At 44.1% G+C, this 14,783-nt stretch overlaps 1 protein-coding gene across 1 annotated transcript in view; it reads left to right on the top strand.

Annotated features, from left to right (window-relative positions):
- Window positions 1–14,783, top strand: part of LOC126282387 (ankyrin repeat and SAM domain-containing protein 1A-like) — a 790,528-nt gene that overhangs the window by 251,808 nt on the left and 523,937 nt on the right. Inside the window, exons 4-5 of the mRNA XM_049982044.1 lie at window positions 4,486–4,631; window positions 8,399–8,515. Of these exons, the coding sequence (XP_049838001.1) occupies window positions 4,486–4,631; window positions 8,399–8,515 (263 nt within the window). The remainder of the gene's footprint in view (window positions 1–4,485; window positions 4,632–8,398; window positions 8,516–14,783) is intronic.

Raw genomic sequence — 14,783 nt, 5'->3', positions numbered from 1 at the left:
TTATGTTTCGACAACTTCGATTAAAACTTATTGCTAAAGAAATTATCTATATTTCTCGAGAAACGATTCATACTTCTGCACAGTTGTGATCATTGATTCCGGGCATTGGCAATGGCGTCAGCACCTACGTCTCATGCCATTTTTTTTAAGACGACGAAGTTATTGCAACAGTTACTTTTGTTGAACTCCAAAATTTTCATCATTTATTTGACTACAGCGCTTCCTTGAAATTAGTTGAGTCATTGAGGTGGTTTTCCGCCTAAATGGCGGCAATAAAGTCATCGTTTTTACAAATACACATATTTTTATGTAGATAGCAAACAGAATGAGATTTTCACTCTGCAGCGGAGTGTGCGCTGATATGAAACTTCCTGGCAGATTAAAACTGTGTGCCCGACCGAGACTCGAACTCGGGACCTTTGCCTTTCGCGGGCAAGTGCTCTACCATCTGAGCTACCGAAGCACGACTCAGGCCCGGTACTCACAGCTTTACTTCTGCCAGTATAGATAGCAAACAGATCATAAAGCTATTGCGAATTGGCTGCAGTGAAGATATCCTTCACCTTTTCAGAGAATGGTCTTAAAGCACCACCAGTTACTAGGCTGCTTTCGGCAGTCTGTAGCCCTTATTACTTCCGCCGAAGGAAATGATTAGTAACGGTGTAATGTCCATCTCGCGGTTTCAGGTTGTACATCTGGAGGAAATTGTGAACACAGGCGATTTAAAAGAGATCTTAATTACATTCATTGGTGAGACATGTCCTACTATCATTAAATTTTTTTAGAATTGTACCAAACACTGTGACGGCGACTGGATAATCTATGTAACCTAAATTGCTCACATACAAATTGCTCTAGCAGTGAAGATATTGCTTCGCAATCACCTGAATGAAATAAAACAATGCCCCGACCAACCTCAAGTAACCATATTTTTCTGGCATTGTTAATTATGGAAATATTGTTCGCAACTTCGTCTGTCGAAGAGTAGCGCTTCACAGTAAGATGAATTAAACTGTGAACTATTTTCGTGAGCGTTTAATGTAAATTTAGATAAATCTAGTGTTCAGAATATATCTTTATCGTATGTTTATCTTGTCGAATTCCATGTCATTCTCGATGTTTTTCAGAAAACGCTCCACACAGCTGCCGTGTCGAAAGGTTACCTCTCAGAATACACACGTAATAATTCTAATTGGTCTTTTGCCCGAACCTTCGCCGCATACGCGTTCGGCACCCGTGTTGCTCGTATTCCATCCTCACCGCGCTCTCTGATGTACGGGGTTATCGTCTCCTACGGGAGATGTTGTTGTTGTGTTGTGTTGTTGTTGTGGTCTTCAGTCCAGAGACTGGTTTGATGCAGCTCACTACGCTATTCTATCCTGTGCAAGCTTCTTCATCTCCCCGTACCTACTGCAGCCTAGATCCTTCTGATCTGTTTAGTGTATTCATTGGTCTCCCTCTACAATTTTTACCCTCCAATACTAAATTGGTGATCCCTTGATGCCTCGGAATATGTCCTACCAACCGATCCCTTCTTCTAGTCAAGTTGTGCCACAAATTTCTCTTCTCCCCAATTCTATTCAATATCTCCCTCATTAGTTATGTGATCTACCGATCTAATCTATAGCATTCTTCTGTAGCACCACATTTAGAAAGCTTCTATTCTCTTTTTGTCCAAACTATTTATTTCCCACGTTTCAGTTAAATACATCGCTGCACTCCATTCAAATACTTTCAGAAGAGACTTCCTGACACTTAAATCTATACTAGATTTTAACAAATTTCTCTTCTTCAGAAAGGCTTTCTTTGCCATTTCCAGTCTACATTTTATATCCTCTCTACTTCTACCATCATCATTTATTTTTCTCTCCAAATAGCAAAACTCATTTACTACTTTAAGCGTTTCATTTCCTAATGTAATTCCCTCAGCATCACCCGACTTAATTCGACTACATTCCATTATCCTCGTTTGGCTTTTGTTCATGTTCATCTTATATCCTCCTCTCAAGACACTGTCCATTCCGTTCAACTGCTCTTCCAGGTCCTTTACAGTCTCTGAATGAATTACAATGTCATCGGCGAACCTCCAAGTTTTTATTTCTTCTCCAGGGATTTTAATACCTACTCCGAATTTTTCTTTTGTTTCCTTTACTGCTTGCTCAGTACACAGATTGAATAATATCGGCGATAGGCTACAACCCTGTCTCACTCCCTTCCCAACCACTGCTTCCCTTTCATGCCCCTCGACTCCTATAACTGACATCTGGTTTCTGTACAAATTGTAAATAGCTTTTTGCTCCCTATATTTTACCCCTGCCGCCTTCAGAATTTGAAAGAGAGATAGGTGGTTCTAAATCCCACAGTACTGTTTCCCAGGAAATTAGTGGTAGGTATGTCAAATTTGGCTGAAATCGATCTAGTGGTTCAGGAGATGTGAGACACACACACACACACACACACACACACACACACACACACACACACACGAGCATCCGTTTTTATATATGTATACGATAGTAATTATAAAGTCTCAGAAAAGTGGTTCTTTAAAGTTGGTATAATAAACTCTTGGGTGACTCATACTGATGAGAGGTCACTGCGAGCCGCCGATTAATTATCAGCATCAACAGTTATCAAGAAAGCAAAGTTCGTATACTCGTAATGTCTTTATATGCTACCCTTTCAAAAATAGATTTTCCACAGTGATACACCATTGCATGTAGTGCAGTAATAGTTATTGACAATCAGTACTGCAACATTTATGACCTAAAAATCAACCAGTGTTGATGATAGTCAGTCTATGGTTAACATAATGATTATTCGGGTTTGTGGATCAGTATGTATTGGAGACACCCGTCTCGAACCAGTGAATCTCTCTGGTCACAGGAAATACACACACACACACACACACACACACACACACACACACACACACAGTCACACACACAAAGAAAAATTAATACTTCGGAAGGTAGCCTATTTATTACCAGTATAAATTACTACCAGTATAAATTACTACCAGTATAGATATATATTTCAATGACATGTAAAGCTGTAGCGTTTCCGTCAGTACTCCAGGTGATTTAATCGGTGGTTCTAAAGGAAAATAATGAAGAATGGCTGGTAAAATGACGTGTGGATGAACGGGGAATACTTGCCACTTAATGTGACCTACGTAACATCAGCATAATTATTGACGACTGTGGGCGGAAAACTAGTATAAAAATTAAACTTTATCGCTGTTAACAAGAAATACCTTGCTAAAAATACGAAGGTTTAATCTTTGTTTATGTAAAACAGACATACTGAATACTATACGCTATCCGATCAAACGCATTCGGACACCGTGTAAAATGCGCAGTTGACTACTAGATGCCATGAGAGGCTGGCCTGCTGGAATAAGATTAGGGGGGAGGCACTGTGTTGTCAGTAGGGAACCATTCACAGCAAGATGGGTCGTTGAGAAGAGCTCATTAACTTTTAGCGTGACTGGCCCTTCGATGTTTCCTGAGTAACAATTCAATCAGGGACATTTCAAATCTTCTAAAGCTGCCCAAGTAGAATGTTGGTGATCGTGAAGTGGAAATTCGAAGGAGAAATCACAGCGGAAGCCGTCAATCGTGAGTTCCGATGTGCCACCAGCAGTCCAGCTAGCATGAGGACTGTGCAGAGGGAGTTCTAGGGAGTTACAACGAATGGGGCACAATGATAGAGCAGTTCCTCATAAGCCACACATTTTGTAGTGAGTATTAAACAATGTTTGAAGTGGTATAAAGAGCAACACCACTGGATAGTGAATGATTAGAAACAAGTGATTTTGAGTGATGAATCACTCTTTACTTTGTGGCAATCCGACTGAAGTGTTTGGGTTTGGCGAATGCCTGCAGAGCGTCGCCTGTCATCATGTGTAGTGCCAACAGTGAAATACGGAGTGGATAGTGTTACACTGTGGAGGTGTTTTTGTGGTTACTGTGTGGTACCCTTAATGCACTTAAGAAAACGTTAAATGCAGAAGAATATGAACTCATTTTTCAGCATTGTGTATTGCTTACAGTAGAGGGTCGGTTCTAACACGAATATTATTTGTATCAGCATGACACTGCATCTTGCCATAAAGTAGCATCCGGGAGGCAGTGGTTTCTGGCCAACAACATTCCTGCGCTGGACTGATCCGCCCAACGTCCCGACCTGAACCCAGTGGAACACCTTGGAATGAGTTAGAATGTCTATTTCTCTCCAGTCCACAGCATCCAACATCACTTCTCCGGTTTCGGCTCCTGAGGGAGAATGAGCTTCCAGTTCTCCACAATCAGACTTTCATTGAAAGTGTCTTCTGCAGATTTCATGCGGTTGTAGATGCGGAGGGTGGACAACTGTGTATTAATGAGACTGGATTCTTTTCATCGTATGGTGTATGGTTTGCTGTTCTTCAGCACATGGTTTTGTTTATGAGAGAGATGAGCGACACGTGCCCTTTTGTTGCAGACGAAGGACAACGAGACGGCGTTGCACTGCGCGGCGCAGTACGGGCACACGGCGGTCGTTGGGCAGCTGCTGGAGCACGGCTGTGACCCCGCCATCCGGAACAGCCGCGAGGAGACCGCGCTCGACTTGGCCGCGCAGTACGGCAGGTAATATACCACCCACCTGTGCGCTCGCCGTCGCAGGCAGTGCCCTTCGACTATTCTATACCATTAGTGCTGCTGGCAAAACGTTTCAACGTACCTGTGCTCTCAGCACGGCAACCAGTACATCGACGGTACCTGGATAGTCAAGACTGCAGGCTTATTTGTACACTAGCGAGGGAATCGCCCCATAGCATCCCCGTCAGAATTATTGGTAAGAGGGCGCAGCGGACAGCACGTCAAAAACTAAACACAAATAAAGCATGAAAACAGAAAGAATGTGTACTGAATCGTAAAAAAACAAAGAAAAATAGAAACAGGTAACGGTGCAACGACAGGTTGTGTAACACACAGCAGCCGAAGAGACCAGTGGCGTCGTGGTCCAGGGGTCACGATTTGGGACTGCCAAGCGGGCGAGTCGTGTTGTGTTCAAGCTTCCTTCGTGCCAATTTTTTTTCTCCTCCGTTGTTCACTGTATTTAAATATGTGTCTGTGGTGTTGCGTAACGTCCGTTTGTAACAAGGTGTAAGGAAGGGACCTGTGACACACTATTAGTATCTGAAAGCAAGTTGCATTCGAATGGGAACTGCAAAATTTTGATGACAAGTCAACACCGGGAAACACGTCTGGTGTGTCGTCATTAGCGACAGTACGTGTGTCATATGATACTGATCTCTTACTGACTCACCTAATTTGTACGCCTGGTAAGTGAATGGGATATGCCGCCTTGCCCGATCTAGGTGTACATGTGAATGTGACTCCCAAGGAAATGATGAAAACATGTTAGTTTGTCACATAATTTGCTACAAACGAACACAACCGTTTCACAATCAGACAGGTTCTCTGTGCTGTGTCAAATTTGTTTTTATCATTTTTGAAGTTGTGTTCCGCTTTGGAAGTTATGACTTTTGAATTTCTTTGTTGTAACATAGTTCACACCCGTTTATTTATTGTTTTCATTTCTGTGAAAAGACTGTGTGGTACCTAACCTGTTCTCACTATTCATCACGTTTGCTCGTTACGGTACCGTGTTCTTACCACTTTACTCACATTCTGTAACCAATCTATAGTATGACTACTGCCAAAACTACAAAAAGAGAAAAAAATTTCAATTACCGGAAGGAGGGCTCATAATGTGGAAAAAAAAGTGACACGAGGTAATTTTGAACACGGCTCGCACGCTTCACCGTCCAACAGCATGACCACTTAACCACCATGCCCTTTGTCTTTCAGGCTGCTCTATATTGACTTCCTGTCCTTGGACCGTTTCACTGTTTCTATTTTGCTTTTTTTCACAATTTAGTACACTTTCTTCCTCTTTTCACGCTTGATCTGTGTTCAGTTTTCGACGGGCTATCCACTGGGCCATCTTACCACTAAATCTTAGGGAGGGGGGCATACTTAATTAGAGGCTATTGACGACCCTCTCGTAATTGATCTAACCAAATAAATGTTCAGTAGAGTACATGCCGTATGTCTTTGCAGAGTGTAGGAGAAAGTGGAGTTACTGCAAAGGACACACCCAGAGTAGATGTAGCCATTTAGGTGGACAAAACAGTGACGGAGTATGAAACTTCCTGGCAGATTACAACTGTGTGCCGGACCGAGACTCGAACTCGGAACCCTTACCTTTGGTGGGCAAGTGCTCTACCATCTGAGATCCTCAAGCACGACTCGCGCCCCGTCCTCACAGCTTTACTTGAGCCAGTACCTCGTCTCCTACTTTCCAAACTTTACAGAAGCTCTCCTGGGAACCTTGCAGAACTAGCACTCCTGGAAGAAAGGATATTGCGGAGACATAGCTTAGCCACAGCCTAGGGGATGTTTCCAGGATGAGAATTTTCACACTGCAGTGGAGGATGCGCTGATCTGGTAGAGCACTTGCTCGCGAAAGGCAGAGCTCCCGAGTTAGTCTTGGTCCAGCACACAGTTTTAATCTACCAGGAAGTTTCATATCCGCGCACCTCCGCTGCAGAGTGAAAATCTCATTCTGAAGCAATGGCGTATGTTCCCAGAATGAATCTCACTTTACTACGAGGTGTGCGCTGTTGTGAAACGTCCTTGCATATTAAAACTGTATGCTGGACTGGGTTCCTGTCCCTCACATGACACATGCGTTCGCAAGCTGGATAAAGGAGCCACTGCTGCCCACCTATCCAGGTCTGATGCAGCCGTGTAAATCTTCAGACATGACGTGTGTTCGCAGGTTGGAGACGATGGTATGACATAAGAATACAACTTTACACTTGTCCAAAATAGTCAATACACTACTGGCCATTAAAATTGCTACACCAAGAAGAAATGCAGATGATAAACGGGTATTCTTTGGACAAATATATTATACTAGACCGGGCATGTGATAACATTTTCACGCAATTTAGGTGCATAGATCCTGAGAAATCAATATCGACAACAACCACATCTGGCCGTAATAACGGTCTTGATACACTTGGGCATTGAGTCAAACAGAACTTGGATGGTGTGTACAACTACAGCTAGCTGCCCATGCAGCTTCAACACGATACCACTGTTCATCAAGAGTAGTGACTGGCGTATTGTGACGAACCAGTTGCTCGGCTGCCATTGACCAGACGTTTGGTTGAGATCTGGAGAATGGCAGCAGTAGAACATGTTCTGCATCCAGAAAGGCAAGTACAGGACCTGCAACATGTGGTCGTGAATTATCCTTCTGAAATGTAGGGTTTCGCAGGAGTCGAACGAAGGCTAGAGCCACGGGTCGTAACACATCTGAAATGTAACGTCCACTGTTCAAAGTGCCGTCAGTGAGAACAAGAGGTGACCGAGACGTGTAACCAATGGCACCCCATACCATCATTCCGGGTGATAGGCCAGTATGGCGATGACGAATACACGCTTCCAATGTGCATTCACCGTGATGTCGCCAAACACGGATGCGACCATCATGATGCTGTAAACAGTACCTGGATTCATCCGAAAAAATGACGTTTTGCCATTCGTGCACCCAGGTTCATCGTTGAGTACACCATCGCAGGCGCTCCTGTCTGTGGTGCAGCATCAAGGGTAACCGCAGCCATGGTCTCAGAGCTGATAGGCCATGCTGCTACAAACGTCGTCGAACTGTTCGTGCAGATGGTTGTCGTCTTGCAAACGTCCCCATCTGTTGACTCAGGGATCGAGACGTGGCTGCACTATCCGTTACAGCCATGCGGATAAGATGCCTGTCATCTCGACTGCTGGTGATACGAGGCCGTTGGGACCCAGCACGGCGTTCCGTATTACCCTCCTGAACCCACCGATTCCATATTCTGCTAACAGTCATTGGATCTCGAATAACGCGAGCAGCAATGTCGCGATTCGATAAAACACAATCGCGATAGGCTACAATCCGACGTTTATCAAAGTCGGAAACGTGATGGTACGCATTTCTGCTCCGTACACGAGGCATCACAACAACGTTTCACCAGGCAACGCCAGTCATCTGCTGTTTGAGAAATCGGTTGAGAAATCGGTTGGAAGCTTTCCTCATGTCAGCACGTTGTAGGTGTCGCCGCCTACGCCAGCCTTCCGTGAATGCTCTGAAAAACTAATCATTTGCATATCACAGCATCTTCTTCCTGTCGGCTCACTTTCGCGTCTGTAGCACGTCATCTTCGTGGTGTAGCAATTTTAATGGCCAGTAGTGTATGTGTAGTCACAGGCTGAAAGTGTTAAGAGATGTTGCGACGGTCGCACCAGGAACTTACTCAGTCATACATTTATCTGGTGTACACACGTGGCATACGTAATTGCAGACTGGAGACTGTGGAGCTGCTGGTGAGGACGCACCCGGAGCTGATCCAGCCGTACACGTGTCCAGGCGCTGTGTTCCCACACACGCCGCTCCATCTCGCCAGTAGGAACGGCCACAGGTGAGCAGGCGTTTACTTGCCAAGACTTGGTTACGCTTATTCGTAGTTTTCATGCCCATGCTTATGGCTTTTTCCCCTGAAGTGTTGCTTACCATTTCGCTAAACTACTTGATACTTAATGGTGACCAGGCAAAACTACGAGGGTCACTCCAAAAGGAATGCACACTATTTCTGTAAAAAATACAGTTTTCATTCTGCATGTGTGAAAGTTTTACAGTGTGTAGATACATCTTTCCCGCTTGTTTTCAAACTTAGTTCAACCTGTTCCCGTGAGCGACTCCGTCACAGCATGTCTTCAGGATGGCTGCTACACTTGACGTTGGTCAGAAGCAACGTGCTGTCATAGAATTCCTGTGCCGTGATAACGAGACAGTGGGAAACATCCACAAGAGGTTGAAAAAGGTGTATGGAGATGCTGCTTTCGATCGCAGTACAGTTAGTCGGTGAGCAAGCAGGCTACGCGATGAAAGCGGCAATATTGAGGATTGTCCTCGCAGCGGCAGGCCTGGTACTGCACACATTCCGGACAATGTGCAGAGTGTTAACGAATTGGTGACTGCTGACAGACGCATCACAGTGAACGAACTGTCACGCTACGTTGGGATAGGGGAAGGAAGTGTTTGCAGAATACTGAAAGTGTTGGTGTTAAAAAAAAGGTTTGTGTCAGGTTGGTTCGCAGGATGTTGACAGTGGCTCACAAAGGAACAAGAAAAGCGGTATGTAGCGAACTTTTGGAACAGTACGAGAATGGTGGAGATGAATTTCTTGGAAGAATTATGACAGGTGATGAAACATGCCTCCACCATTTTTCACCAGAGACGAAGAGGCAATCAATGGAGTTGCATCATGCAAATTCACCCAAGAAAAAAAATTCAGAACCACACCTTCTGCTGGAAAAGTTATGGCTACAGGGTTTTCGATTCCGAAGTACTCTTGCTTGTCGACATTATGCCAAGTGGAACCACCATAAATTCTGATGCATATGTGACGACACTGAAGAAACTTCAAGCTCGACTGAGCCGTGTTCGACCACATCGGCAAAAGCAGGATGTTTTGCTGTTGTACGACAATGCTCGGCCACGTGTCAGTCAAAAAAACCATGGAAGCGATGACAAAACTCGGATGGTCAACACTGAAACACCCGCCTCAACAGTCCTGACCTGGCTCCGTGTGACTATCATCTCTTTGGGAAACTCAAAGACTCTCTTCGTGGAACAAGGTTTGAAGATGATGACTCCTTTGTGGACGCTGCCAAACAGTAGCTCCAACAGGTTGGTCCAGAATTTAACCATGCGGGTATACAGGCGCTGGTTCCAAGTTGGCGTAAGGCAGTTGAGAGGGATGGAAATTATGTGGAGAAATGAAAATATTTTTCTTAAAGGATGTAACAACACACTGTAAAACTTTCAGACGTATAGAATAAAAGATGGATTAAAAAATAGTGTGCATTTCTTTTGTAGTGACACTCGTACTTTCATCTGGTCACAACCGTGGGTTCTTGGATTGCTCTGGGACAAGGCTCAACAAACTAGAACACATGAAATATTAGTTCACTTTATCACATAAATGAATAAAAGATTTACTTAACTTTATAACACTTCTTTGCCACACTGTCATGGACTGGCATAGAATCACTTGATGCACAGTTTAACAAACCTTTATCTTGCAGTACAAAATGCATTTACGAAGTACGTGTCATCAAAAACTTTTAACCCTCACTGTCCTACATGGTACTGGCTGCTGTAGGTGAGCTCTCAAACTGGCCAGAGCACTTGCATGCTCGACACTATATTGACCTCAGTGTGAGGGCGCTGCTGCTGCTGCTGCTGCTGAGAGGGGAGGCGGGTCTTTAGGAGCGCCTCCCACATGTCGTTGCGGATTGCAGCGAGCCCTCGGTAATGTCTTTGGGATCGATTCGCGTTGCCAACTTTGGTTTGGCAGCACAATTTCTGGACGTGCGTGTAGGACATAAATGGACTGTTGGGTCGAACTCATGCCAATATACCGTGCCACCCACTCGTCAAATTAGTTGTATGTGATGATGACGATTAGGAGTTATTCTGTCAAACAATGTGATGAGGGATATATTTCTAAATAGATGCAACTGTAAACAGGATATGAGGTACCGCTGTGAATAAGAATAAACTCGTATTTGGCAGGAATGGGTGTAGAAGCTGTGCCTGATCGTCTTGATCTAAGTAGGGCATTACTTCCCTCAATTACCTCAGGCGAATTCCAGGAAGAGCAACACCTGGGCCGAATTCCTCTCCATCTTTGTCCATTCGAGCTAGAACTCTGTCCTCAATCATGTGTTAAGTCTATAGTACTCAAAGATTGAATTTCCTGTCTTTTACATGGTGTTTGTTATGATCAAACTACTCGTAACAGTGCAAAGAAAGAGTGCAATAAGATAAAGAATGAACCGGAGTTCCCACTCGTCAGGACCCTGTAGGAAATAAGCGAAAAATGCAGGCCTCCTCTACTTGAAAAAGCATAAGCACTAGTGAACCAAAAGTAAGATATATGGCTCAAATGGCTCTGAGCACTATGGGACTTAACAACTGTGGTCATCAGTCCCCTAGAACTTAGAACTACTAAAACCTAACTAACTTAGGACATCACACACATCCATGCCCGAGGCAGGATTCGAACCTGCGACCGTAACGGTCACGCGGTTCCAGATTGAAGCGCCTAGAACCGCACAGCCACTCCGGCCGGCTAGTTAGGTATATGTTTGACATTGTGTCAACTGGTGCGACCAGTCTGAATTGTTACAGTATTCTGAAATATCGGGTATGTGAAGATCGTGTGTAAATCCACAAACGATCTTTGCATACTTCATATTTCAGTCTAATATACCAGAATTAAGAACTGAAATTCTGGAACACATCTAGATTTGTGATTAAACGAGTGACACAGAAGTCTGTGCTCTCTAGAAATCTTAACCTGAGTGTGTCACTGAGTGAGTGCCAGGCTGGGTTTACATTTAGACCTAGTGCATCATCGTGGTGGCGTCCGATCTAAGCAGCAACTATTCAAATGCAATATACCTACATTAACCTTCTAGTGGTGTAAGGGACTTCAACAGTTTGTTCTTATGTATCGCGTGACTAAAGCAAATCAGTGATGTAGGACTTTCTAATTATTTTCGTTTTTTTATTTTTGTAATATGTATAGTGTATGAGACGTGTTTATCCCTTGTAGTGCCAAATAAATGACTGTTTAGAAAAATATACACTGAGTGAGACTTCATGCTAAATGGAATCTACACAACAGAATTTCACGTAGAAGACTGAAATTCTTTCGAACTCTACCTTAATAAATGTAGAAGTCTGCTGTAAGAACGAGGCATTATCATCAGAGCTGCAATGTCGATGAACACGGCATCACACGTTTCCGTTCCGGGAAAACTGGAACTTCCTCGTCCATTCATTCTTCTGCACATCCCGTCTTAAGCAGCTGACTTCTGCTACGAGTAGAATTTTGTCACTCCGAGAGACGAAAGACATGGTCCGTGGCGTGGCTTCCGTATTGAGGCAAGATGGTGTGACGACGAATAACTTTCTTAAAACTGCTGCATGAACATGGGAGGTGTGGGCAGCTATAAAACGCTGGATTCGCATCCGGGTTTCTCTACCCTCCCTCAGTACGAGGATATAGCCCTCATCACCCACGGGTCGTTGAACTCCAATCTTCCTTTACGTTACTACCTGGTTCAGGGATCAGATTGAAATCAAGCCGTTGCTCAGTAATAATGAACGTAAAAGAAACAAACTCTCCCATCTATGAATATGCTTGAGCGCGTTATTAATGTTGCTAACCTGTAGTGTTATTTACCTACCGAAAGGGAACGAAAGAGTGAGAGTGGAGTAGTTGTAAGTACACCGTTAATGGTATGAAGTGGTTCGCTCGATTTCACGTGAGTCGTGTTTCCTGCAACTCTTAGTCGTAATTTTCAAACCAGTCAGTTGCTAGAGCAACTTTCTTATGGTTGGAACAGACTGACAACCGGAACGGCTGGCGAGGTGGCCTGGTGCTATTCCGTTGCTCTTTTTCGTCATTCCGTTTACCTTGGACGGCTCCGCGCAACCGACCGTCCTTCCCTGAAAGGCCTTGCAGTCAACAGACTCTTCGTAAAGAACAGGATAAGTGTTCCTCACAGAAAATGCTGGAAATCGTGATTTCGATACACTAATCGATTGTCGTCACATATCTGTGAATCTCCAGCATGCTCTGTCCCGAGTACTTCACTGCGTCATTACGTATGATTGAGTGAGAGAGGAACTGACTTGTTTAGTGACCAGTTGAAGGCAACTCAAAGTGCTGCTCGCTATAAGACAGCGCGTGTTCGTTGACGAGAGTGACGTGAAGCAGAATTTGTGGAAAACTTGCGCAAGAGTTTAACCCTGCAAGTGTTCTGACACAATCTCCAACAAAGTTAGTGCCAAAATGGCGCGAAACGGGCTCTGCAACGAATAAAAGCCGGAACTATCCGAAAATAGCGTCAGTCCTACGTCGGTCTCATTGTAATTATTTTCCAATCCAGTTTCAATTTTTCCACCCTATATAACAGCTGCTGTCGCTGAGCGTTGTTACTAAGTCAATTAGTTCACTACAAATGTAGAAATGACCACTGCTGCAAAAAGTAATTAAGTTGTTCCTTCACCCAGCAGTCTGTCACGGGACTTGGAATGCTTGTGTAACCTTTGTTCATCCAGATTGTTGGTGGCGGTACGTCTGATTGGGAGATTCTCAGCAGACGATGCTGTTTCGTCGAAATAACTTCACACGAAAGGCAGGATTGTCGCTTCATTAAGTTCGTGGCCGATTCCTATCTCTCCCCCTCCCTCCCTCCCGGCTCGCCCCGCCCCGCCACGCCCCGCCACGCCGTCACTTCGTCAGCGCACCTAACGAATGCAACGTGGTCGCTTGCCCGGTGGACGCAAACGTCACTTACACATCTATTCTACACCTCTTTGCAGCCGTCGTTCACCTATGATCTGTAGCCCGTGATGCTCCACAGTTGCCTCGCCGCCAGTAGTGGATAGCACCACTGTGCCATACACAGTCTACTTAACTACGGCGCTATGCGAACAATGTACAAACTTAGCCATTTCGGAAGTGTTTCCACCCTTGACAGAAAGCAAATGATCATGCCCGTTTGGTCGTCAGATAAATCACTCAGATTTCGCAATACGACAACAAAAATGGTTCAATTGGCTCTGAGCACTATGGGACTTAACGTCTGATGTCATCACTGCCCTAGAACTTAGAACTACTTAAACTTAACCAACCTAACCAAACTAAGGACAGCACACACATCCATGCCCGAGGCGGGTTCGAACCTGCGACTGTAGCGGTCGCGGGTTCAGACTGTAGCGCCTAGGACCGCTCGGCCACCCTGGCCGGCAATATGACAACAACTCCACTGTTTTCCGCCCCCCCCGCCCACACTCTTTATATATCCTCCATTGCTAGTGCTGCCTGTCGCCATCTATGAGTGGTGATTGCACATTGACATCGAACATAGGTGGTGATACCCATGTATATCCAGTTCTACATTTGTCTATGACATACTTATTTCATCTTGTTGTCTGCAGTAACGAGTTTAACCATTCTAATACCAAGTATTTTTTGTTACACTGAGTACCATTGGGGTCTTTAGTGACCCTAACGGAATTTATTTTTTATTAAGGATAGTTTTAATAGTGGTAGAATAAAATCACAGCCCTTATTTTTTCCACAACCTAAAACATGACGACAGTCATCTTACATTAAATTAAAATGCATATTTTTAAATTTTTTATTTCCGTACAATTTACAAACGATTCGCATGAACCTACAGACATTTTTGATTAAATTCCGAACTGACATTTATGACTCATTACACTTACAGCAATAATTTGCATAGTGGTTTTTACACACAGAACAGCCACATTTTGAACATGTATCGGTGAATTTTCTACCCTCGACCTTTTACAAAACGGACACCCTCCCTTTTTTTTTGTCTTTACTGTTGATGGAAGTACTGGGGAAATAATTTTGTCTGGTTTTCTTCTGACGAGCTGCTTTCCTAATTCTATGAGAATCGCCCGTCTCTTGTAGCTGATCCTTTCTGCCCAGTCTGGTGTAAGAGGTAGCCATATGATAAATGCATTCAGTGTACTGATACCAATTATGTTGTAAAATAATACCATTGGCCACCTTCTGCTCATCTTCTTTGTAGTGTACGTTCTAACCAGCTTGTCCATGGTATCTACTCCTGATT

The sequence above is a fragment of the Schistocerca gregaria genome, chromosome 7, assembly GCF_023897955.1.
Source record: "Schistocerca gregaria isolate iqSchGreg1 chromosome 7, iqSchGreg1.2, whole genome shotgun sequence".
Lineage (NCBI taxonomy): Eukaryota > Metazoa > Arthropoda > Insecta > Orthoptera > Acrididae > Schistocerca > Schistocerca gregaria.
This window is presented reverse-complemented; position numbering and strand designations above follow the sequence as displayed.